A 27,566-nucleotide genomic window follows, 5' to 3' on the forward strand; every position below is an offset into this window, starting at 1 on the left:
AGATAGAAAGTATTTTTAACAAGCTATTCCTCTGTGGTTTTGCAATTTGTTATATATATAATGTTTTAATATCAAATAACGGAACAAAATTATTTTATGGAAATGCATTCTATTCCGAACATAATTTGTTTCTTTGGCTGTCATATATCTATACACAGAAGTGTATATATAACAAATTTCACTGAATTTTTACTTTTGCGCAATATTATACATAGAAACCAAAACCTGGTGGTTTACAGAAAAAAACAAATAAGTTTTAAGTAGGTGGTGGCTTTTTTTCGGGGGTTGGGGGGTGTGTGTGGGTGGGAGTGTTTTTGTTTTGGTTTACATATGAAAAAAACAATTAATCTTCCCACAAAAAAAATCTGTAGGCCATTTAGATTTTTTTCAGAGTTGTTTGAAGTTTGAATTTTCTCCTCCACTGCATTTTAATCTCATTTCTAATCCCTTCGACCCCTTGATCAGTTCCTTAACGGCTTGCATTTCTTGCAAACATCTTGGTATTTTTGTTTTTATTTCTGCTAAAAAACCATATTTAATGCATGAAAATGTGCGTAGATATTAAGAAATCCCAATGAGTTCTTTGACACTATGGAGACTACTTCTAATTTTAGCAGAGGAGCAACCTTTCCAGAAAAAGCCATGTAATAACTGTATGCTTTCCTTTGATTTATTTCTTCTTTTAAACACTATTAATGTTCATGTGTCTTGCTGTCACGGCCTCTTAGTAACTATGATTAGTTTGTGATAGGATTTTTCTCAGCTGAACTTAGCTCTGATGTGTGAGAAGCTGTATGAGAGATGATGTGGCGTGGGAAGGAAAGCGTGCCCGGCTTGTTGAGGTCATACGACAGATGCGTTTTGGGTACTGTCATACAATAGGATGGTGGAGAGGCTGTCCTGCTGCAGGCTGCTGCATCGCATGGGTGTCTGTCCATGGACCTTGTCTTTCAGTAGGAGCTCTCTGAGCTTTTGGGGATCACTGAAAGTATGGGTTCGCCTGAAGCAGAATAACCTTTTCCAACCAGAAAGAACTCGCTGTCCTCTTAATGCATGAGGTATCTGAGGCGCGGAATATTAATAGCACAGAACAGCACCATTTTCCCCAAAGATCTTTTTATTTTTAAAACTTCTAGTATTTTGTGGATCAGACTTCTAAAGCAACCAGTTCCCAGCATGCTAAAAAGCATAAAGAAGGAGGCATATGTCTATATAAGAAAGACACCTCTATCTGGAATTTATACCTATAAGTTTTGCTTAGTGGCATCTCCTACAAAGACAGTATGTTTATGATTAATTTTGCAGGATTGCAACTTGGAACTCCCTCTATACTTTAACCATAAATTGTGAAATGAATTGTGAAAACTACTGCGTCTGGTAGCTCAATCCTGATTGATCTGATCAGTCCTTTTAAAAAAAAAATCTGTTTGTTACCAGTGTGTGTTCTGAAATTGATGATGAGTGTGGTAGCCTCTGAGTGATCGGTAGTTGATTGAAATAGTTGTAGTGTATATTTTTACAAAAATACCAGTTACACAATATGAGACTAGAAGATGAGAGGAGGAACATTTTATGTTTCTGTACACTGGTTTTCTTAAAAATGCAACTTGTACGACTGGAAGCACCCCCCCCCCTTTTTTTTTTTTCTCCTCAGTTTGTAAGTGTTTCATACAAATCATATTTTCTATCTAGCTATTGCTGGATGGCTCCTGGCTTCAACACAAGGCTGATTACAGTGCCAGGAAACGTTCCTAGGTTTTTAGTTCAGTAGTAGCTGAGTAGCATAGTTATTTTAGGAGATTAACCTTCATACTGAGACAGATGGAGCTGATCCAGTCTACATGTCTACTATAGAGGACTAGCCAAACACACACAGTAGCCACACCAGACTACGACAGTCTCTTAGCAACTGTCACCTACTGACGGCCTTGCCTGACAGGGAGTGAAGACGCTGTTCTGTCTGAGCATCCCTCCAGACAAAACTTAGGTACTTACCAGTACAGGAAAAAAATCAACAGAGGACTTCTTCTCTTCTCAGGAGTTACTTCTGTAGTTGGTTCTTCTTTCCACTCTGCAACACTTCTTTTTGCTTCTCTATTTTTATTTTTACTTTGTCTATTTTCCATGATTTCTGGTTGAATGGTTCCTTATCAGTTTGTTGGGTTTTAAGGCTTTTGGTTTTTTGGTCTTCTGGTTGAGTATGGGGTATTACAGTGAAGCTGTTGTCTACCATGGATATTCCTGGAATTTGAATCAGCTTTGAGGTTTGAATTGCACATATACGGAGAGAAACAAGTGGTGCTTCAGCCAGCTAATTTTATTTTTAATGCACAGGTAGCTGTTTCTGGCATTAGAAAGTTGATTCCTCTAAGTGAGAGAGAATTAGCCAAGTGTGTGCATCCCAGTGAACAAAACGTGGGAGGCTGGAACAAAACCTAGCTTTAGGTCCCACTCATGAGGAATGCACTTGTTCAGTGACATAGGATGTTGATATTGCCTGCTGGTTGTGCTGTAAAATATATAATTTTACATTGTATTTATCTGTTCATCCTGACCTGAAATATTCCTGCCTATGAGATTTCCAGAATCTTGCAGTGACTTTGTATACCGTTCTCACCTTTATCCACACTTGTATTCTGGAGTTCTACGCTCCAGTAACTCTTCTATTCTAATATTTCTTGATACAGAAGCTGTTCCTAATTCTTACTTTGTAATATGTGTAGTGTAGGGCCTGACTACACAGAGAAGATGGTGTGAACTGAGGTAGGGTAAGAAGTTAAAGCAGAACAGCTATTCCTCACTGAGTGTCTTTGTTTTAACTTAAACCATTCATAAAGTGGATGGAATACTCACTGCATGGCATAAAAGCGTCCACATGAGAAAAAGTTATGAAATAGCTACTTCACGCTGCTTCTCCATATGAACAATTTACTTGTTTGTCTCTCCAGCACAGCTGACAGCAAACAATCCTGAAGTGTCACGCTTTTTACATTCTCATGATCCAATTTTCATTCTTTATCATTCTAATAGATCTATAATTGGAGCCAGGAATATCTGAGAGGACTAATTATAGTGCAGCCATAAACATTCTCTTTCACTCTGGAACACCTCTGGTTTTGAATTTTTTGATTCCCCATCAGTTTAATAAAGTTAACACTTCTCTTTCAGATCATTAAAAATTCTATTTGTTGAAGGATTTTGTCTAGAATATTAATCAACACTGGTACTTTCCAGCCTCGAGGGGGAAAAAATGTCACAAATTAATTCCTCAAGTGGCATTAACATTGCATGCTCTTGGCAGATATTCACCTCTCAGATGTTTCATTTTTAATTCCTTGCATGTTTCCTTGCATGATCAAAAAAGTGTCTGAAGACCCAGTGATGCATATCAAGGGGTATATACTTTTGCTCACCTGAGTTCACTTGATAGCATAATTCTGTTTTAAGACTTTTTCTGTAGTTTGTCTGCCACAGATTTCTCCTAGCTGTATAATTGGGAGCCGTAAATTGTCCCACTTGTGCTGATTTCAATTTAGTTTAAAATGAAGTCATGAAGACTTCATAATTTATTCCTGCAATTTTGTCAGCTCAACAACATGTAGGGCAAAACTGGAAATATTGAAGAAGCTGACAATAATTTGGTGGGTATCTCAAAACATAAGAAGGAGGATATTCTGTAAGAGATGACAGGAGGAACTACGTACCACTCATACAGTCTTTAATGAATTTGTAGTTACTACTTGCTCTCCTCACTAGTCCTCTTTTGAAGTTCTAAAGTGCTCATAATCAATTAAATGCTGCTTTTATATAAAATCTTTCCATATTGATGTTATTAAATAACTAGCAATTTAAGGCAATTTCTCTTTTTACTGGAATACATTGAATTTTCCTGATATGTTTCATACTTTAACACCTTTAAGCTTGACAAATTAAGAAAATGGTTTAATTTTTATGCCTTTTTGGCGGGGGGGGGAAGCATATGCAAGTTTTTGCTAAGCGAATTTTTCAAAGAAAACAAACCAAGGGCTGTAATTTAATATGGGCTGTCTTTCATTTCTTGCAACAAGTTTAGAAAACTAAAACCTTTTTTAGATTACACTAGCAGCAATGCATGTGAAAACCTCTTGGATTGCTATTCCGTCGCCAAATAGGTTATCACACTTTGAAAACTGCCTTAATTTGCTTAGGTCATGCATTCATCATGATATTTTCTTAGCAGTTTAATGTTAAAAAAGTTTAAGCATTTCATTTCATTGCATTTCTCATCAGGCTGATTCAGTTGCCAAATTTAAAACTAAGACACAATATTATTGCGTCCATGGTGAGATAAATAGTGAGAGGACATCTCTTTTAAAATAAGTAATCCTTTTTTTTGCTACCAGTAAATATATTACTTAGTTATATGTTCTTTGTGTAACTGATTTTTTTTGTTTGCATTAGAATCTCGTCCTTTGTCACTTCCTGTGAAAACCATGCTGAACTCATCTGAAAGCTGCAGAAGTCCTGAAGAAAGAATGAAGGAATTTATTGGAATAGTGTGGAATGCAGTTAAACGCCTTACACTTCAGGTAAGATGAAAAGGAAGTGAAAAAAACCCTGTGTCTTTCCAAACTTTATGATACTTTTTATGCATCCTAGTGCTTTTTATTAGAGGGTTTTTAGAGGAGCTTCCAAGTTTTATTGTCTTATTTCAGTAGTTTCAAAGTCTTAGAGAATGAAAAATAAAATAAAGATTTTTGGTAAATTAGGCAAAGAATGCTTTGGGTTTAGAATATTAGTTTTCAAAACACTTTTTTATATCTAAAGGGAAGATCCTTAAAAAAAACTATATGAAGAAAAAATGTTTGTCGCACTTTTCTGTATTATAAACATAGCTATACACCTTTTTATCCATAGTTAGATTTGCATGATACCTTCTTTTCTAAAAATATTTGAGGAACGTGTGTATGACAAATACTTTCTTGGGGTGTATGATACAATATGATGTTATACAGTGATGGCTCAGCTGTTCACTTGTCTACTTTTTCATACAGGACAAGTAGATGACCACTCAGATTAAACCATTTCATCCTACACTGCTCTAGATTGTGATTGCGGATCAGTAAAAGCAGAATTTTCATGTAGCAGTATATATGCATGCTATATACAAAAAAGACCATGTTTAAAGTCTAGTGTTAAGATTGCATGGTCAAATACTAGATGGCTTAGAAATGCTGGAATTAGGATTCTGTTCTTCCAAGTATATACGAAGTTCCTGCTTAGGAAGTACCCTAATTTAGAATTATTATAATCTGTGCCTCTTGAACAGGACATTCTGCGAGATCGGTATTTTATGGTACACCAGCATATAGTAGCAAAACTGGTTTTGGTTAAAATAAAATTTAAAAAATGCAAAAAAAACCTATTTCACAGAATCACAGAATGGTTCAGGTTGGAAGGGACCTTAAAGATCATCTAGTTCCAAACCCACTGCCCTGGGCAGGGACACCTCACACTAGACCAGGCTGCTCAAAGCCTCATCCAGCCTGGCCTTGAACACTTCCAGGGATGGGGCATCCACAGCTTCCCTGGGCAACCTGTTCCCGTGTCTCACCACCCTTACTGTAAAGAATTTCTTCCTGATATCCAATCTAAATCTACTCTTTTTCAGTTTGAGGACGTTACCCCGTGTCCTATCGTTACAGTCCCTGATCAAGAGTCCCTCCCCATCCTTCCTGTAGGCCCCCTTCAGGTACTGGAAGGCCACTATAAGGTCGTCTTGGAGCCTTCTCTTCTGCAGGCTGAACAACCTGCAACTCTCTCAGCCTGTCCTCATAGCAGAGGTGCTCCAGCCCTCGAACCATCTTTGTGGCCCTCCGCTGGACCCGTTCCAAGAGGTCCATGTCCATCTTGTGTTGAGGACTCCAGAGCTGGACGCAGTGCTCCAGGTGGGATCTCACCAGAGCAGAGTAGAGGGGCAGAATCACCTCCCTCGACCTGCTGGTCATGCTTCTTTTGATGCAGCCCAGGATACGGTTGGCTTTCTGGGCTGCAAGTGCGCATTGCCGGCTCATGTTGAGCTTCTCGTCTACCAGCATCCCCAAGTCCTTCTCCTCAGGGCTGCTCTCAAGCCATTCTCTGCCCAACCCAGTATTTGTGCCTGGGATTCCCATGACCCAGGTGCAGGACCTTGCACTTGGCCTTGTCGAACTTCATGATGTTCGCATGGGCCCACCTCTCAAGCCTGTCAAGGTCTCTCTGGATGGCATCCCTTCCCTCCAGTGTGTCAACTGTGCCACACAGCTTGGTGTCATCGGCAAACTTGCTGAGGGTGCACTCAATCTCAGTGTCCATGTCACCGTCAAAGATGTTAAACAGCACTGGTCCCAGTACTGACCCCTGAGGAACGCTACTCGTCACTGGTTTCCTTGTGGACTTTCAGCCATTGACTGCAACCCTTTGAGTGCGACCATCTAGCCAGTTCCTTATCCACTGAGTGGTCCATCCATCAAATCCATGCTTTTCCAATTTAGAGACCAGGATGTTGTGTGGGACAGTGTCAAATGGTTTGCATGATTCCAGGTAGATGACGTTAGTTGCTCTCCCCTTACCTACCAATGCTGTGGCAACATCATAGAAGGCCACCAAATTTGTCGGGCACGAATTGCCTTTGGTGAAGCCATGCTGGCCATCACCAATCACCTCTTTATTTTCCGTGTACCCTAGCAGAGTTTCCAGGAGGATCTGCTCCATGACCTTGCCAGGCACAGGGGTGAGACTGACCAGCCTGTAGTTCCCCAGATCTTCCTTTTTTCCCTTTTTGAAAATGGGGATTATGTTTCCCCTTTTCCAATCAGCGGAAACTTCACCAGACTGCCACGACTTTTCAAATATAATGGAAAGTGGCTTGGCGACTTCATCTGCCAGCTCCCTCAGGATCCATGGATGGATTTCATACGGTCCCATGGACTTATGCACCTTCAGGTTCCTCAGATGGTCCCAAACCTAATCTTCTCTTACAGTGGGCGGTTCTTCATTCTCATAGACCCTGCCTTTGCATCCTGCAACTTGGGTGGTGTGGTTGGAGCCCTTGCTGGTGAAGACCGAGGCGAAAAAGTCATTCAGCACCTCAGCCTTCTCCATATCCTGGGTGACCAGGTCTCCTGTCTCCTTCCTGAGAGGGCCCACACCTTCCCTAGTCTTGTCTTTACCCCTGACGTACTTATAGAAGTTTTTGTTGTTATATTTGATGCCCCTAGCCAGATTTAATTCTATCTGGGCTTTAGCTTGCCTAATCTGGTTCCTGGTCGCTTGGACAGTTTCTCTGTATTCCATCCAGTCAACCCGTCCTTGCTTCCACCCTCCATAGGCCTTCTTTTTGCTTTTGAGCTTGTCCAGGAGCTCTTTGTTAATCCATGCAGGCCTCCTGGCATTTTTGCCTGACTTCCTCATTCTTGGGATGCACCGCTCCTGAGCTTGGAGAAAGTGATTCTTGAATACTAACCAGATCTCTTGGGCCACTCTTCCCTCCAGTACTTTTTCCCATGTTACCCTGTCAAGCAGGTCCCTCAAGAGGCCAAAGTCTGCTCTCTTGAAGTCCAGGGTAGTGAGTTTGCTGCATGCTCTTCTCGCTGCCCAAAGGATCTTGAATTCTACCATTTCATGATCACTTCAGCCGAGGCTACCCTTGAGCTTGACACTCACCACCAGCCCCTCCTTGTTAGTAAGGACAAGGTCCAGCATAGTTCCCCTCCTTGTTGGTAAGGACAAGGTCCAGCATAGTTCCCCTCCTTGTTGGCTCCTCTACCATTTGAAGAAGAAAGTTGTCATTGACGCATTCCAAGAACTTCCTGGATTGCTTGTGCCCTGCTATGTTGTCCTTCCTGTATTTCTGACAGAAGGTAATCTTTGAATGCCTGTTCCTTCTTCCTAACAAGAAATGTATTTATTTATATACAGACTCATCCCAGAACCTGTGTCTGCTTTACTCCTCGTTCATGCAGAAAGTAGTTTGGGTTCAAAATATTAGAAAGCTCTTGTGAGACCCCTCCTGGAGTACTGCATCCATCTCTGTGGCCCCCAACATAAGAAGGACATGGACCTGGTCCAGAGGGGGGCCACAAGGATGATCAGAGGGCTGGAGCACCTCTCCAGTGAGAACAGGCTGAGAGAGCTGGAGTGGTTCAGCCTGGAGAAGAGAAGGCTCCAGGGAGACCTTATAGTGGCCTTCCAGTACTTAAAAGGAGCCTACAGTAAAGGTAGAGAAGAACACTTTATAAGGGAGTATAGCGATAGGATGAGGGGTTTTAAACTGAAAGATATTAGGAAGATATTGGATATTAGGAAGAAGTTCTTTGCTGTGAGGGTGGCGAGACACTGGCACAGGTTGTCCAGTTTGATTGCCCTGGAAGTGTTCAAGGCCAGGCTGGATGGGGCTTTGAGCAGCCTGGTCTAAGTGAGAGGTGCCCTTGCCCCATGGCAGGGGGTTTGGAACTAGATGATCTTTAAGTTCCCTTCCAAGTCCAACCATTCTATGGTTTTGTGATTCTGTAACTCTGTTTAGTTTTCAGCCATCTCTTTCATCATTGTTTAATGAGTATTTTGCTTGTTTTTCTTTCTCTTTTAGTGTTGTCACCACTGGAGATTAAAATGGCTAGATAAGGGGAGTCAAGAGAGATAATTTGTAATCTGTTTGAAGGAAGCAGTGTATTTGTGTTATGTGTCTGGGTGGTACATACCACAGTGAGACTCCATATAGAATCATAGGGTTGGAAGGGACCTCTGGAGATCATCTAGTCCAACCTCCCTGCCAGAGCAGGGTCACCTAGAGCAGGTTGCACAGGAACGCGTCCAGGCGGGTTTTGAATGTCTCCAGAGATGGACACTCCACCACCTCTCTGGACAGCCTCTTTCAGGGCTCTGCCACCCTCAGGGTAAAGTAGTTCCTCCTCATGTTTAGGTGGCACTCCCTATGTTCAAGTTTGTGCCCATTACCTCTTGTCCTGTCCCCGGGCACCACTGAAAAGAGCCTGGCCCCATCCTCCTGACACCCACCCTTTAAGTATTTATAAGCGTTGATAAGGTCCCCCCTCAGCCGTCTTTTTTCCAGACTGAAGAGACCCAAATCCCTCAGTCTTTCTTCATAAGAGAGGGGTTCCAGTCCCCTAATCATCTTGGTAGCCCTTTGCTGCACCCTCTCCAGCAGTTCCCTGTCCCTCTTGAACCGGGGAGCCCAGAACTGGACACAGTACTCCAGGTGCAGCCTCACCAGGGCAGAGTAGAGGGGGAGGATGACCTCCCTCGACCTGCTGGCCACACTCTTCTTGATGCACCCCAGGATGCCATTGGCCTTCTTGGCCACAAGGGCACATTGCTGGCTCATGGTCATCCTGTTGTCCACCAGGACTCCCAGGTCTCTCTCTGCAGAGCTGCTCTCCAGCAGGTCAGCCCCCAACCTGTACTGGTGCATGGGGTTATTCCTCCCCAGGGGCAGCACCCTACACTTGCCCTTGTTGAATTTCATAAGGTTCCTCATATAAATGAGGCTTGCAGTTTGAGTCATAATAAAAATAATAATATAATAATCAGAATGATGAAAAGCTGGATCCTTTATAAATGGGAAAATTTAATCGGGACTAAGATATTCTGCTTGTCCATTTTTCAAGGTACGCTTTGTTATGTGAGCAACCAGCAAAGTGAATTTGTTTCAAAGAATGGTTAAGACACTGACCAGCTAAAAATAATGTTTGCCTGTTACCAAAGAGAAGGAAAAAAAAAAAAGGTTGTATTAAAACTAGTTCTTTGTGGAGATGAAAGCTGATGACAGTGACAGGCACACGTTTTCTCAGACAGTCAATTGTAAATATATTACTGCTCTGACATAATACAATCACAGATTAGAGCTAATACTGGCAGAGGATTTTTTTTGTTTTAGATATTCTTTCTGGTGTTTGAAGTTCTAGATCTGTTTACTCTTTACAGGTTTTTTTTTTTGGTAATGTACACATGCTCTCAATTTTTATCATTATGAATATGAAATTATAATTTTAGATTTTATTGATAGTAAAATTAAATGGACATATGAATTCATACAACAGCTTACACACTTCTAATGTTTCGTCCTTGTGCTTTGATCGTACTTGGTAGAGGGATGTTACATGTTATCAGCAAAAAGTTTCAACAGGCCCCAAGGACACACCACAGAAGTCCAAGAACATGCTTCCATACCAATATGCAGTAGTCCTTCTTAATGAAATATGAAGGAGTTATAGATATGCTTGCTGTTCTTTTTATTATTGCTAGTAGTCCCTGTGTCTACTTCATTTAAATATATTTGTCAAGACACAAATGCATATGTATAGCTTTTTTCCTTCAATACCAGCCTAAATGGAAAAGCTGAAATTTGTGGAAGGCAATGTGTAGAGGATGAGAAGATGAGGGTTGGGACCCTGTTTTTCAGTTCAAGTACATTATGATTTTTTTTATTAAATGTAATACACATTTTATTAAACACATAAGTATATTAATATGTTAGATTCATACATATTTTCTGAATTTTATTGTCATTTGGCATGAAAAAGGCTAATTTCTAGAATATTTTGTCTGGTTAAATGCTGAAGCACTTAGAGTGTAAGGTTTTTTCTAAAGCTGTTTTCATGTTACTGGATCTTTTATTAACATGATTGTAGAACAGAGAAGTCTGTAGTTGTCATCAGATAAAACAGAACTTCATAACTTAAAATCATCAAAGGATTATTCTTTTAGTGGAAGTTTGAGTAAGTAAATGCGTTTGGAACTGAAGTGACTGGAACGTTTATTTTGGATCCAAAGCTGGTACTTGCTTAGCCTTAGACCTGGCTTGCTCATGATAGAATATTGCATGAAGATTTTGTGCATAGGAGTTGTGGTAAGCTATTAGTATTTAAGTGAAAAGACTTTCATACTTAACTATAAAAAGTTGTTTTTATTATTTACTTGTTGTAGGATTTTATATGCAGCCTTGAAGTCTTTTTGGCAGTTACACTCTGTAGGAGAGTAATACTTGCTTTTCATGTGTTCTTCGTACTAATAGTTGCTAAAATAGTGGAGCAGTATAAACACAATTATTTTTAATTGGTTGTTAATGCTGAATTCCAGTGAGAATAATGAAGGATCTGTATTAAAAGCAAATGAATTAATGAGTAATGTTGCAGTGAATGCCAACTAAATAAGACTGTAATTATTACCTATAAAACTTAGCCAGATATTCCACATACCTTTAAATATCCCTGAAATTATTTGAAAAAATGAGCCTGTTTCCTGAAATTATTGAAAATAATATTTTCTTTAAAGCATATAACTTGTACAGGATTTTAGTCAAAGTGAAACACTGATTGAAAGAACAGAAACGTAAGGATGAGATTGACTCGAGTTCCTGTTCTTTGAACAGTGGTCTCTATTCATGGGCCAGGAAGAGATGCTGTGACTTGTAGCTTCGCAGTTACAGCTATCAGCAGTTATTCAGCAGTTATGAGATAGGATGATTTCTTAAGTTTGTTACTTACTACAGACTGACAAAAAATTAATTTTTCCATAACTAAATAAAAATTTTCTAAAATCAAGCTTTCTTAGCAAAGAATAGGAATACTGTGTAGTGCTAAGACACTGTTTTAAGTGGCAAAGAAAATGTAGCTGATCCTTATTATACTCGCTATATGTACAAGTTGTGTGCTCTCTTAGTTCACTTACTCATGTGCTCTGCTTTCCTTTTTACTTCCCTTTTACTTTTTGTCTAACTTCAAAACATGAATTTCTGGCCTGCCTTTTTAAATTCTAACAAACAGTGCGTGTCTGGTTCAACTGCAGATGGTCTAATTGGGTAGAGCGAATTTGAGTGTCAGAGGCTGAGATACAGCTTTATAATAGTGACTGCAGCAGAACCCCTACATGAGATGTGTAATGGAGGTTCTTTGCAGTTCTGGGAGTCATTGCAAGATTATATTCTGTATCTGAAATTCACAGAAAAACGCATTAGCCTTTCTGCTGAGAGCATATGATGGATGTTGATTAGTGCAGAGAAAGGCCATTTCCCAGGAGACACCTTTATGTGAGTGTCACCTTGTGGGTCATCTTCACTGCCTCTAATTGGTTTATATAACTATAAAATGTGGGTTAGGGAAGGGAATCTCCTTATGATATCACTATCATGAAAGGCTGTAAAAATCTCCTGTACAACCTGTCCCTTTTCATTGTGCTTGTGCAGGTTAACTATGGTGCGTCACTTGCTTTGTTTCACTCCCACCCACCCTCCTTAGTTAGGAAGACCTAATTCTTCTGCAGTATATATTGCACTGTTCTCTTTATCAAGCAACATTCTCTTTTTATAGACTAAGAAGTAAAGACACCCCATTTATTCTAGTAACTTAATACTTTCCTTTTTATACAACAGAGATCTTAAAGTCATTGCACTTTTTTAGTCTTATATATTAGTAAAAGCTTAGAGCAACATGTTTTGCGTAACGTTTTAGCAGTAGAAGGGAAAATACTGCTTATTTCATTGGTTTATCATTAGTGTACGTTACTTAGCGTGTATAGGCCTTGACATAATAGAAATGAAAATAGGAGGTGATTCTGTTTCAAGAATTTGTAATAATTCCTTCTCTTTAACGCATGAATGTGTTCAGTATTGGCAAAAGAACACGTTGCTACCAAAACTGAAATAAGATCCTTGAAACAGAAAGGATGTTGCCATGGAAAAATGAAGTAACACTCAGTGCAGCTGCGAAGCATTAATGAATAGGATATTTTTTTAAAAGATCATTTGTGTTTGGTGTGGCTTGGAGGGTCCCAACCAGATGGTTTCCATGAACAAGATCTGACCCCCAGCTTGAGGACTTCTTACTGGCAGATTACTTCATTTTCTTTCCCTTGGATTGTCAGATCCTTACATTAATGCAAGATTTACTGCTGCAGATTTATATTCAGTTACATAAATCAGTCACATTTTACATTAAATTCACAATTTTAGACACACAGTTTAACAGTTATTTAAAAAGTGTAAAAAGATTTATATGATAGCTTTAATATATGCTATTGATGTAGTCTAATTTTAAGATATTTGGATTACATATATTTTAAAGCACTTCCCGATTGGTGAAGCAATCTGTAGCACGCGTTCTCACTTTTGTCCAACATATAGTGCCATCGTTTTAGGTGTGCTCTTCCATTCCTTCACTGGAACTTGTTAGATAGATCTCCAGATTCTGTCCGATAAATGTACACAGATTCTGTTGAAACTGATAGTTGTGTATAAGCAGTATCTGCCTCTGAGAAATTCAACAGGTGCAATTCAATTTTGCATTAATTGGGCCCTTGTGCATCCAAGTTGGCAATTTCTTACGTAATTACAATAATTGCATGATTTGCCCTAAAATGTGGAATTTTGCCATATGTTCATTGGGTTGGCCTTTGAAATCCTGCGGTAATGTTTTGCAAAATTCATTTGTTCATATAAAACTTTAAATGAAATGCAAGTAAGCAAACCATATCTATAAGCAAATCTGTAATATTACATATGGAGAGCCTGATGTTGTCATGTAAATGCCACCAAAATTCATGGTCCAGCTCCCATTCGGTTGTTTGAAAATGAATGGCAAAATAATGCTTACGTAAACAGGAATTTCCCTCAGGCATTTGAAGGAGTGAAGCTGTTGTGATTCCACTTCAATATTCTCAATACAGCAAAGTAAAATGAAACAAAGATGATCTGAAGAACTTGTCTTCAGTACAAAGCTGTACAGAACTGTAAATTATGTGTAAAAACTCTACTGAGTATTGAAGTCTCTTCTCGAGAGTACTTTATAAAACATCTCCTGTAGATCCTGCCGCTCGTAATGTGATGAAGTATAGTATCTCTCCAAGCTGGTGGAATTTTTGGATTATTATTACCACATGGTTTGTATATCCAGGCAGCATTTGATGTTAATCATCATGGATACATATATGAAGAATGGATGATTTGTTATAAACTGTTTACTCAGCAAATGCACTGATAAAATAGAAGTTATACTGATCATAAGTTCTTTTGTCATCTATTTATCATTATCCCACAATGGCTTGACCTGCAACCTATTACTAATAGACCAGAAAACGATCTAATGTGTCACTGTAAAAATCTTTGCAAATTGACACAATGACTAATTTACCAGTTAAAAAAAATTCCAAATCTATTACATCTGTAACAATACACTGTTGCTTTTCATCCAGTATAAATAAAGTACACTCTGCAACCTTGGATCAATAAACTACTTATCAAAGATGTAATTAACTTCATTTTACAACTCAAACAGTTCTAAAACTAGAAACAAACACAGACTTCATGTAACAATGTATTTATTTTTGCAAAATTCTACTTTTATTTTTCTGCAGTGAATTCTTGTCAGTTTGTTTAAGCAAAAAGGCACAAAAATGCTGAAATGAAGATGAATATCTGTGTTCTCCTTACTAGGCTGGCAAAGTACTTACAGTGCTGAGGAATTCCAGCTCAAGTGCAAATCACTATTGCGGTCTTGAGGGACTATTAGCCTTCAAGGGAGGGTATGGAGTACAAACCTTTGTTATCAGTTTTAAGTTGTGATGTCTTTAATGATGTCAAATGAAAAGACTGTTACATAAGTTTACAGCAAACAAACATTCTTCTATCACAACTACAAATAACAGCTTGTGTCCAACATTTTGTACACTAGACTCTTCCAAACTATTATGAGGAAATGATCTGAATCATAGTTTGTACTCGCTTAACACTTGTTCAAGTGTGCAGGCTGTTAGGGCTATTTGATATCCAGGTGCAGAATATTACTTGTAAGAGCCAAGAAAGTCTAACAGTCTGCAGCTTACACCACCTCCGAGTCAACAAGTCGTGATGAGTTCAGTTCTTGGTTTGGGCTCACTCAGCTTTGCTAGAAACTCATAAGGAGATAGCAGAATGGTCAGAAATGTTTTAGGGTAGCAGCACTGCTTGAAAATAAAGAATAAAAAAGTTCTATTTCAAATGAGACCATATGTACTACTTCTGATTTGCAATGAAAACAGGAAAAAAGCTGTATAAACTTCGTGAACTTTATTCATTTCTCTTTCTCTTTGTGTATGTATGCACCTATCCATTTGTTTTAAAGTCAGTTTTTCACTAAAGTTTATATTTTTCCTAGTTTATCTGATGACCAGACTTTTTGTACATACTCATTACTGTTGATGATAAAGCAAAGACAGTATTTTGCTTGAAATAGGTCTTTATAGAAGTCTTTATAAAAATTAACAGCATATAAAATGTTGGTTAGTTCTAGAGGCATAGCTATTGCTAACAAAAGCTAATGAACTGCAAAAAGAGGTCTTTCTTGGCTTTATTGCGAGAACATTTTCTGACTCAATTACACTTCTTGTAAAAAGCTGTTGAAATGTAGATAGATGTATGTTCAGTTTATATGGCAACACCTTTCTGATCAAATTTACAGACCAAAATCACACTTTTTCTTCCCTCCCCTCCCATAGTCATAATTTAAAAGAATACATTAGTTTCCAACATTTTGTGTCATCTTTCCTCTGAATTCAACTGAAAGCTAAGACTATTTTCAATCAACTATGACGGATGAGTAACTTGAGATTTTGTACCAAGATGAATACTCCACATCGGGGGAAAAAAATGATAATCTGTTTCTGAGAAATCTTTCTTCGCTTTGTTTTTTCAGCTTGAAGTGCAATCTTGTTGTGTATTCCTTCCGAACGACAGCCTGCCTTCCCCAAGTACTATTGTATCGGGCGACATTCCTGGGACTGTGCGGAGCTGGTACCATGGGCAGGCCAGTATGCCTGGCACACTTGTCGTCTGCTTGCCCCAGATAAAGATCATGAGTGCTGGACACAAACACATGGAACCATTGCAGGAAATCCCATTTGTTGTGCTGAGACCCATCCTGGAAGAAGGTAGGGTGATAAACTCAAAAAAACCCCTTACTCTTTAATTCACATTTTTAACTGTTATGAAAACTGTCTTCATTTATTTTGAAAACTTCTGATGTTGTGCTGCTTTTTTAGCAGTGTGTTATGTATTATTGATGGCCAGACATACTAATGACAAGGTTTGCCCCACGGAGATCAAAGTGAAACTCATCATCAGAGAGCTAGTTCTCTGATATGTTTTGTATGTTTGTTGAAGCCAAAAGAATTCAGAATTGTGATTTTTACCTTCATTGGTTTTGTCATTCGAGTTACAGTGTAGCCACTAACAGTTGGTTTGACACAGCAGGAGGGGGCAGTGAGTTGTGAATTCCAAGACAGAATGGAGGCAGGTTAGGAAAAACTGCTCATGTGCCATTGCTGGGGGGAGTAGGAATAAAAAAGTCTTGGGTCTAACATTCAGACTGGACATTAGGAAAAGGTTCTTCACTGGAACAGACTGCCCAGGGAAGTGGTCACGGCACGAAGCCTGTCAGAGTGCAAGGAGCACCTGGATGAAGCTCTTAGTCATACGGTATAATTTTAGGTAGTCCTGCAAGGAGCAGGAAGTTAGACTCAATGTTCCTTGTGGGTCCCTTCCAACTTGAGGTATTCTATGATTCTATGTAAGACAAGAAAAGAAATTCATAAATACAGCAGCCTATCAAAAGAAAACAAGGCAACTTTATTGGTCACTGTGATAGGCAACAACTGTGTTCTGTCTTGTGTCTGTAGGGGTTGTAGCAAGGTTTTTGTAGAGATTTGAAGAAAAAAAATTGAGAAGATTTCTATGAGTATTTATGGGGGGATGCTCTTGTGCATGGGCTAAAGTTGAGAAAAAGTACAGTAGCTGTTATTTGAAAAGCTAATATTTGATAAAGGTTTGAGTTGTAGACCAATTTGAGGCAAGAATAAGTTTTTAACATTCCACAACTGATTGAGAAATGAAAGGAGGGTATAAGCTGTAAAGGACCTGGCAAAATACTTTTTTTTTTTTTTAAAAAACCAGAGCCTTAGAAATAATCAAAGTAAGTATTAGGTGGATTTGCAGCAGTATTCTGAAGGAATACTGATGTAAAAATCTTGTTCTACAGATATTCATATGAAAAATTGTGTATGGGAAATAGGTGAGGCAAGTATCTCTAACAGTCTTGGGGTTTGGGTTTATTTTAATGTCATCCAGGAGATCTAGCCTTATATCTAAGTTTAACATTTCATGGAAAAGCCAGTTGTTGTGGTTTAACCCCAGTAGGCAGCTCAGCCCCACACAGCCACCTCCTCGCTCCCCCTTAGCAGGATGGGGAGAGAATCGGAAGGGTAAAAGTGAGAAAACTCATGGTTGAGATAAAGACAGTTTAATAGGTAAAGCACAAGCTGCATGTGCAAGCAAAGCAAAATATGAAATTAATTCACTGCTTCCCATGGGCAGGCAGGTGTTTAACCGTCTCCAGGAAAGCAGGGCTCCATCACGTGTAATGGTTACTTGGGAAGACAAATGCCATAACTGCAAATGTCCTCCCCCTTCCTCCCTCCCCCAGCTTTTATTGCTGAGCATGACGTCACATGGTATGGGATACCCCTTTGGTCAGTTGGGGTCAGCTGTCCCAGCTGTGTCCCCTCCCATCTTCTTGTGCACCCCCAGCCTGCTCGCTGAAACATCCTAACATGGGGTAAGCACTGCCCAGCAATAACTAAAACATCCCTGCATTATCTACACTGTTTTCAGCACAAATCCAAAACATACTCCCATACCAGCTACTGTGAAGAAAATGAAGTCTGTCTCAGCCCAAATCAGTACATCGGTGTACAGTTAGTTCATTGTTTTATTCTTGAAGTATATTTGAAGAATTGTTGCTGTTTTGTGTATTTGTTCTAAGATGAAGAGAGGGAGATGCAGCAACTGTTCATTGCTTTTGTGACAGCATTTTCTGGGAAAACTATTGTCTTCTGCATACTTGCTGCTGAAACATAACTATGAAAAATTAAGTCAAAAGGATGTTCAAAAGCTATTCCTGCTATCTGAAATTCGTTTGGATTTGTGTTTTCCCTCTCCCTTTGTTCTGCCACTTACATTGGATGCTTTTCCTCCTTCCCGTATTTTGGATGCTTTTCCTCCTTCCTGTATTTTACCTTAACTCACAGCAACAAAAATAAAATTGCAGTTTTTAATAATGAAGGTCATATTAGAGATCCTGACACCTAATAGGGGGGAAAAAAAAGAAAGAAAAAAGAGAGAGAGGTATGTGTTTTTCCTAATAACTTTCAGTAGGAATGATCTAATTCGTTAATCATAGAGACAGTTAAAAGATAAATTTAACCAAATCTGTTGTTTGTTTTAAACTGATGATGTAATTTAATCCATTTATGAAAGTAAGAAGTCATTTGAATTTTGTCAAACCCAGATTTGAAAGCAAGATCCTAGTGAAAGAAAAGAATCCCCCTGGTTGGGATAAAGCCTATGGTAAGGAATTTATTTGTGTGTGGCTTTGTGCACTGGGAATAATGCCAAACAGAAGTTCTCACAATCTCGATATTTTTGATTCTCAAGTGGAGCTGTTGCCTTCTCCCATGCCAAAAGTCCCCCCTTGAACAGACTATTAAAAAGTTTTTTCAAAGCTTTTAAGTCACCTTCTTTCTTTCTTCCCATATAGAGGTAAATGTTTTTTATGGGCTTTCATTGGGAGAGTCTCTTAATTTCCATTCTGTCTTTGAACAAGACTTGAGGGACATACTATCATTCTTAAGATGTGTTACCATATCTCTGAAATTATATTTATTCAACCTTGCTTTTTCTGGAAACTATTTTTTGAATCATTCCTTCTTTTATAAAGAAGATTTGAGTAAAAGGCTTTCTTACAAAGATGCATTGTTACTTTTAAGAAAGCTGTGTTCTCAGTCATATATTTTTCTTATTACATGAAAAACTAAAAGAGGAGGAAAAGGGAGCACAGTCATACTGTCATTTGGGGATATTGCAGCCTACTCACAGAGGCTTATTGACCTCAAGATGTCAACATAGTAAAAATAGCTTATACAATATTTCCACAATTGGGTCTTTCCATTTGTTTTCAGAGTTCTGATACGTTTATTTCCTGAGGTAATTGTAGTTTGTAGGAATACTTAAAAGAATATTTAAAGTACAGCACTTTGATTCAGAAACTTAATTTACCTTTGTCACACTAAGTAACTTACAAAAGAAATGGATTTATCTGTGTAAAGCAGACAGTCTGTTGAACTGCTGTTGAATAACAAATGCAACTAAGTTCATAAAAAGGTATTAAATTGCATTAAGTATTATATTTATGGTTCAAATCAATCAGGTGATTGATCCATGAGGTAGTATTCACAGAGGATATTAAAAGAGAATCGCAGAATCATAGAGCAGCTCAGGTTGGAAGGGACCTTGAGTGATCATCTGGTCCAAACTTTTGTTTGGTGATGAGATTATCCAGCATCCTGTCCAGTCGCATCTTGAAAACCTCCATATCCCTGCGAAGGTTGTTCCAGTGAATGATATCTCTTACAGTAAAAAAATTTTCTTTCTTATACCAAGATGAAAGCTCTCCTGGTGCAACTTCTACCTGTTGTCCCTTGTCTTCTCCATTTTGGACCCTTGTGAAGAGGGCGACCCCTGTCCTATTTATCGCTACCCTTTAAGTAAAATAGTTGCAAAGAAGAAATTAAATAGTTAGAAACTCAGCTTGATCAGAACTGAAATGTTTAGAGAACTGCTGAGGGTGAGTCGTGGCTTTCTGTGCATGCTTGTGTACATTCAGCTTCAAATACTTGACAGTTCATCTATATACTCTCTAAGTCCCAACCTACAACGATAGGATAAATTGTGATAAATTTTCAGTTGGACAAAATATTTTGTTATGGTAGGACTTCTGGACTGCTAAGTGGCTTACAAAAATTTAAAATGCTATAATAGGAAAATAAATTCAAGACATGAAGGGAACTAAAATTTTGCTTTGGATAAAGCACTAAGTTTTAAAGTAATTATGAGAATGTTTTTGGCATCTATGAAATCTTCCTGTGTTTAGAAGTTTACATTTTTAATTATTTTAATTTAGAATCTTTTCCTGGCTCCCACTCACATTTTAAACTAGTTACTCTGTTTTGGTCTGTTCCCCCTGCTTCAATCCTGTTGTCATCACCTTTTTTTTTTTTTAACAATCCTTAGCTGGCGCGTGTAAAATGTTCCTCTTTGGGTTCATACCAGTAACTTTTATGAATTCATCTTTGTAGAAATGTTTGGTTAGGTCAGAGTAAGATACAGATATTTAGCTGAGACAGAGTAAAAGTACATTTTAGAAACCAGTGTTTAAAGTATCTTAAAATTGTTGTTGATATTGCTAGATATCATATTCATATTCTCATATGCATAGCACTATACTGACAGTCTTGTAAATCACTGTATTCCAAGCATTTAAATCTGAGGGGTGGCTTTTAGTTGTGAAATATGACAAAGTATATAACCTCACAGTGTTTTTTTAAGCATATGTTTAAACTCAATAAGTTGTGGAGTGACTCATAGGGAAATAGAAAATTAGGGCTTGTAATACTACCGTGTGAATTAATTGTAATGAAATGTAGTAGTTTATGACCTATACAATATAATAGAAGCATATATATTTCAACCTGCAAAAGGCAGTAAAATGTTTAAAGTGGAGCAGCAATATGTTCCTCGTTCTTACAAGTTATCATCTTGCATTAGATTTTTAAAAAAATGTTCATCTTCAATATAAGAACTGAAAAATGATTTCTGTAAATTGTAAGGTGAATATCTGACCTGTAAGGTCACCTGTAAGGTGAATATTCAAATAGTGTGCTATCTGAGTTTATATTCAATGTCACCATCTGTTAAACATGGTAATTATTGTATTTAACTTACCTGTTATGGTTAATGACCATGTAAAATTAGTTCTCACATTTTAGTGATGTTCTTCAGTATCTGAATAGCAATGAAGATCTCCATAAATAACTTGTTAATGTCATATTCAGCTGTTAGAGGTCTCTAGGAGCTGGGTTTAAGTTAGAAAAGCCTGGGTGTTAGTGCTTGCATTTGAAGTCTGTGGAACTAAATCTTACCTGCTGAAAAGTGAGCTCTGACTTGGGCAAGACCCTTAGGGCTTTTGACCGGGTGCACCTGGGATATGCTGCCATACCACTGCTTCCCTGTTGCATGACTGGGAGGAAGTACAATAGTGACCTAACGTGTAATGGTTGCAATGTCTTTTAAACATTGCGTGTCACGCAAGAATGTGAGCGCATTGGAAATCCATGTAAAGACCCTGCAATGGGGGTACAGAAAGGGAAATGAAGACAGAATAGTCAAGATGCTTTTTGAAGATTGTAAAGGACACCTCTAGCGAGTCTGGGAATAGATCTCAGATCGTATACATGATAAAGCTTTCATGATCTCTCTCCTACCATTACTAATGTTAAACAAACAAAATTTCTCCTTTATACAACTGTCAACATTGTGTACGCAACATTGCCTACAACTGCCATTTCTGCACTCTGTTTTTTAAAATAAAGAGCAAAGAGCAAACATATAACAATTATTAGTATTTAAGTACATTTATCAATATTGTATGTTATGCATATGGAAAGGCTTATGATGAACATTAACTCTAGCTAAGAAACAAAGTGCATCAAGTAACTACCAGAGAAAGTGCCTGCACATAGCAAAAATTTGTAATTATATATATTGGAAAAATAACTCAAAGACTCTGTAGGAAAGAAGTCTTGCTAAACTATTGCAAATAGCAGATAAATTATGAATGCCAGTTCTTTGAAAATTATTGGGTCTGGTTATTGGGTCAGTCAACTGCCCAAGATTCATAAATTTAAGAAGTTACCAAAGCAGTTGAAATATCTGAATGAACGGATTTTCAAGTTTTTTAAATTGGTAGTGATGTTTGAAGAAATTAAAAATAAAGATTTAGAGAGCGGTAAATCAGGAATTAAACAGAATCTTCAAACATACTAGGAGTTTTTCAGGTGTATCTTTTATAATCTTGCCCATAAGAGATGTGGAGTGAGTTCTAGTTCCACTGAAAGCAATGCTAGGTTTACTTGTGATATTTCAGTGTAAAAGAATCTCAGCAATTGAGTGACAAAACAATAGTATATGCATGAATGGGAAGGTTAGATGTAGAGAAAATATCTGCCAAGTGTGGCACTGGCTTTTTCTTCCTTCCTACTAATAAATAATTTTTGAAATAAATCCTATAAACAATGCTGCTTTTGATGTTTAGACATTTTGAATTAATTATTTAAATAGTTTCATAACACCAATCTGCAAATGAATGTAGGTAAAGTTTTTTAAAAAAACCAAAATAATAAAGCAAACATATGTACAAGAACAAAACAAGGATTTATCGGGTGGACAGTTCCAGTATAATGTTAGAATGGTCACATAATGTGTGTGGACCTGAAGAAGAGGTAACTGATGATGTTAGGGGGAATTTCATAGCTGTAAATTTGCCATATCTTTACTACAGTGTTTGTTTAGCATACTGTGGTTTCTGTACATTGATAAAATTTGATTGGTATTTTCCTTTTAAGGTAGATAATGTATGCAGCACAGTAAAGTTAACATTCAGTATTTTCTTTGGAGATTCTTTCTTTCTAATCCATGAAATACAAGCTATGTTAATTTACTGTGGTGGTCACAGAGAAAAACAAAGTTAATGCATAGTAATTAGAAACATGTCATTAGAGTTGACTTTGCATTTTAATTTTTTTCCATCTATTACAATTAATATTTTGTATTCCTTGTCTCACTGAGCTTGGAAAAAATACAGATTGCTAACTACTTTTAAATTTCTAATCTTAAACCTTTCCAAAATATTTTCAAATAACTTTGAGCTGAATTCTTCAGTATGCAATAGCTTCAAAATAAACTTCTGAAGTTTTAAGTTCTTACTTTGGATGAGACGCACAGACTCCTCTGATATATACTCTTGACCATGTAAAGTTATTGCTGGTTCCACCTGTGGAGGAAACAATAGAACTCTTATTAAAATAATATGGTAAAAAGTTTGGATAAGGTTTAATGTTCAAGATTTGAGCCTGGAGTCATGGGTAAGAAGAGTCCAAGTTAATCTATTACCTCAGAAGTATGGGAGCCAGGCTTGAGAATCAGAACAGAAGATGGCAGACAAATGCAAGTGTACATTGAGATGGGCCCTTGGAGTCTCAAAAGGCAATAAAAATTCAAACTAGTGTATTTAAACAACACATGGGCAGTTTGTTTGCTGCCTAGTGTGGCCTACAGTCAACACTGTCCTGCTGAGAAATCACATCCCTAAGATGTCTGACAGAGCCACTTCCAGCTGGCTTCAAGGCGGACCTGCCGTTGGCCAAGGCCAAGTCCATCAGCAGTGTTGGTAGCACCTCCATGTGTGGGATCCCATGCTGGAGCAGGGAAAGAGTGTGAGGAGGAAGGAGCAGCAGAGACAACGTATGATGAACTGACCACAGCCCCCATTCCCTGTCCCCCTGGGCTGCTCAGGGCAGAGGAGGTTGAGAATTTGGGAGTGCAGTTGAGCCTGGAAAGAAGGGAGGGGTGGGGGGAAGGTGGTTTTAGATTTGTTCTTGTTTCCCATTATCTGGGTAGGCTCCCTCCTAAATATAAGAAATGAAGTGCTCAGTGTATGTCTATAGTTTATTTTTACAAAATCCATCATCATTCTGTTCCTAGGAAGGTAAGTGGAGGCAGTGTGATAAAGGAAGGAGCTGCAGTGTGATAAAGGTCTTGCCTGAGCAGTGCGTTGGGATAGGCTTTACTCTGTGGCACCACTCTGTTGAGATGCAAGCTGTAAATATTTGGGAGAGATAATTCTCCTTTTTACTATTGAAACTTGTAAACACATATGAGTATATAATGTAAGGAACTGCCTTTGCCATCCATATGCTAAAATAATTGGGGAGTGGTTTCAGGATAGTCCTCAGTTCGAGGAAAATTCTATAAAGCAAAAAGAATGTTCTATAAAGACTACGTTGTATAGTTTGGGGTTAAAATTCCCAATGAATTTCAATTTTTTTAAAAGTTGTAAAAAATTTCTTACTGTTGTTTAAATTTCGAGGTATAGAATGGAATTGATGGTTGAATTGTAGATTGAGATTGTAGGTTGAGGTTGTAGGTTGTTTGGTTGGACTCGATGATCTTAAGGGTCATTTCCAACCATGAAGATTCTGTGACTCTGATTCTGTGAATTATGTTTGTGAGTTTGGAATCAATTTAATGGTTGTTGATTGTACTTTCTGACTCCTAAGGGGGTTTAGGATAAGGCCTTTACTGAGTTTTGAGAAAATAATTGTCTAGTTCTTATTATGCAATCATTTAACTGTTTTTCCTTCTTTTTAGGTGATGCTTTTCCGTGGACTATTAGTCTGCATCATTTCAGTATATATACTCTCCTTGGACAACAGATGACACTTAATTTAGTGGAGCCAATGGGCTGCACTTCTACTTTAGCTGTTACTTCACAGAAACTGCTTGCTTCGGGGCCAGAATCCAGACACTCATTTGTTGTCTGCCTCCATGTCGACCTTGAGTCCCTTGAAATAAAATGCTCCAACCCCCAGGTTGGTACATTTAATTGATTTATGAAAGGAAATTAAAAATAACTCGATTTAAGTACAGTTGTTCTGCATGTTGTTGAAGTGGGTCTCTTCTATCTTAATTTTTTTTTAACTGGGCCATCAAGATCAAGGTGGTTAGATTAAGATTTGCTTTGAAGCTCTCTCAAGTTTTGTAATTTAAACTCTTCTCAAAATGTAATAGCTACAGTATAAATGCATCTCTTAGCTGATGGAGTGAAATGAATTGCAGATGTACCATTAAATGCTATAGTGTTGTTCTGCTGTCACCATGGCTTCATATATTGAAGTGGTTTAATGTAATTTTTTACCATAGAACCAACATTTCTTCAAACAAAAGATGTTTTTTAGGCAATGGTATCCTTTAGTAAAGGAAAAAAACCCAGATGAATGTGTGTAAACAGAAGTTACCACCTCACTTATGTTTATTAAAAGGCAAAGATGTTGCTAGATTTGCAGAAAGTGCACCCTGTATTTTACTGACCTGGATCAAGTTTGCTGTAGTTCCAAATAGAGTAGGGGTTTTTATGCCAAATTTTGAGCAATCTTGACTGCGACTTGAATAACGCTTTCTTGACAGTTGCAACATTTCCAGTGGTACTGGAAAGAACGCTCTTGTTCAAGAACACTCTTGTGCTTGGGAATCACAAAGCTGTTGAGGTCTGAGTAGGGCTCTGCATTCATACACTCTCTGCTCCAAAGTTTTAGCCATATGCAAGATTTTTCAAAGGATGTCATGGACCAAATGGGCTGCTTATTGCTTCATTTAACAGAAAGAAAGGGAAAGAACACAAAGTATTATAATTTTGATCTGATACACAACACATCACATTTGTAAAGATTTATGGACCTATGGCCTAAGTCTAGGAGGTGTAATTTTAATGTTATCCCTTGTGTGTACTCGTTACAATATGTTTCTCAGTCGCACGCAATTTTTCCCTTGCCTCATTCCATGTTATGTGAATGAAACAAGTGTTTTAAACTATGTATTTATTTTAGCCTCAATGTGTGGTCTCCTGCCCAATTCACTACCTTTCATCCAAGTTATTTCCGACTCATTTGCTATATGCCGTTGTCTTCTGTACTTGGGTAGGCTCGTGCTTACCAGGAGGAGGGTTGGTAGAGTGAGATTGCGCACTGGACATGGCAAATTAAAATGGAGCAGCCTCAACAAGGCCTACTCGGACTTGTAAAGCTGTATGACAGTTGCGTTTGCACATATAAAGGATTGTCACTGTGCTACAAATGTGTAAATGGGAAAAGATAAAATTATGGTTTTGCTGAAAAATTTCATTTTATATTTAAAGACTTCTGAAAGCTTTACTTAGCAACTTTGTAGTATTTCCATAGCATTTAATGAATTAATATGTGATTATTTTACAGCCTATGGAAACCTGCCTTACTCTGTATTAATTTTAACAGAACTGTATAAAATTCGTCTTGATATTGCAGTTATTCAGAAAATTGGCAAATATTTTGAGATGCTCATGTAGCAAAAATAGTTTGCTACATTTGATCGGTACGTTCTCAGTGAAATTCCAGCAAATTGCCTCATCAACTGTGGGGTTTTTTTAAATCTCCAGTTAATCTCATGATTAATATACATAATACATTAATAGTATTAATTTATAAGCGGAATGGCATTGTTATAAGTGAAAGCCTTAAGTAAATTGGACTTGCAAATTAAAAAGAAAAATGGGTTAAGTAAAACGCATTTTCCAGCTTTCCTGCCAAAGCATGATCGAATAATCTGTTTTGCAAGCTGTAAGAAAATATTTGCACTAAAAATTTTAAATTGCAAGCTCCATGTAAATCATATTACAAGTATAGTGAAAAGTTACAAGGAAGTTGTACAGTTGGATATCAGACCAAATATTATTGTCTTAAAGGATGTCCTTCTATACTGTGTTATTTATTTACTGAAGTATTGTAATGACCAAAAGGATCCAGACAAATTATTTGAGATTAGTGAAGATTCTTGAGCTGTACGATCTCCCTTACTCATCCTTTCTGCTTTACTTATGCAAAAGGGGGAAAAAAAAAACATCAGTCATCTTTAACCAGATGTTCAAGAACAGAAGATGGAAAATACAGTTACATAAACAGCATTTGATAGTTATAAATTCACATTAGAGTAACGATGCAATTTGATTCGTTAGAATGGCGGGCTGTATTTTTTTCTATAGATGACAGCCTTTAAGTAGATGATACTTAGTGCATTTGTTAAATGGTAGCAAAGCTGAAATATTTTATTGTATGACTATTATGATTTAATATGAAACCATGATCTGATGGTTTTATCCCTTTAAAGTCAATAGATACTTCCAGTGTGTAAAATTGCCAGGATATTGCCTTTTGGTGTAGTTTTCAATTTTGTAGTAATGTGTGATTTATTTATTTTTTTAAGTATAAAATGCTGTAATATATTGAACATTACAGATTTTGCCAAGTAGTCAGTGGGGTCTTACTGAGTTATGTGTGGTTTTGCTGGGGAGGGTGTGGAAGCAGTGAGAGAGGGGAAACTTTTCTTAACAAATACTGGCAGAGTTATTCCTATTTTTGTCATACCATTTTTCTTCTCTTTGAATAGAGTGTACTAAAAATAATTATTATATATTAAACTGTTATGCTCAAAAATTCTTATAAAGGAGAGAGGCCTTACACTTACATTAGCTCTTCTAATAGAATCAGACATAGATTTTCAAAATGTCATGATTTATTCCCATCCAGCAACTAAGCACCACACAGTTGTACGCTCACTCTCTCCTCCCTGATGAAATGAGGGAGAGAATCGAAAAAGTAAAAGTGAGAAAACTCATGTGTTGAGATAAAGACAGTTTAATCAGTAAAGCAAAAGCTACATGCGCAAGCAAAGCAAAATATGAAATTAATTCACTGTTCCCATGGGCAGGCAGGTGTTCAGCCATCTCCGGGAAAGCAGGGCTCCATTATGCGTAACCGTTACTTGGGAAAACAAATGCCATCACTGCAAAGTCCCTCCTTCC

General features: G+C 37.8%; 1 protein-coding gene across 6 annotated transcripts in view; it reads left to right on the top strand.

Moving 5' to 3' along the window:
* Positions 1-27,566, top strand: part of VPS13B (vacuolar protein sorting 13 homolog B) — a 479,916-nt gene that overhangs the window by 232,646 nt on the left and 219,704 nt on the right. For all 6 annotated transcript variants that reach the window (XM_074577514.1, XM_074577516.1, XM_074577511.1 and 3 more), the window contains 3 exons: positions 4,441-4,568; positions 15,702-15,936; positions 24,326-24,546. In XM_074577514.1, the coding sequence (XP_074433615.1) occupies positions 4,441-4,568; positions 15,702-15,936; positions 24,326-24,546 (584 nt within the window). The remainder of the gene's footprint in view (positions 1-4,440; positions 4,569-15,701; positions 15,937-24,325; positions 24,547-27,566) is intronic.

This window comes from Larus michahellis, chromosome 2 (assembly GCF_964199755.1).
Source record: "Larus michahellis chromosome 2, bLarMic1.1, whole genome shotgun sequence".
NCBI lineage: Eukaryota > Metazoa > Chordata > Aves > Charadriiformes > Laridae > Larus > Larus michahellis.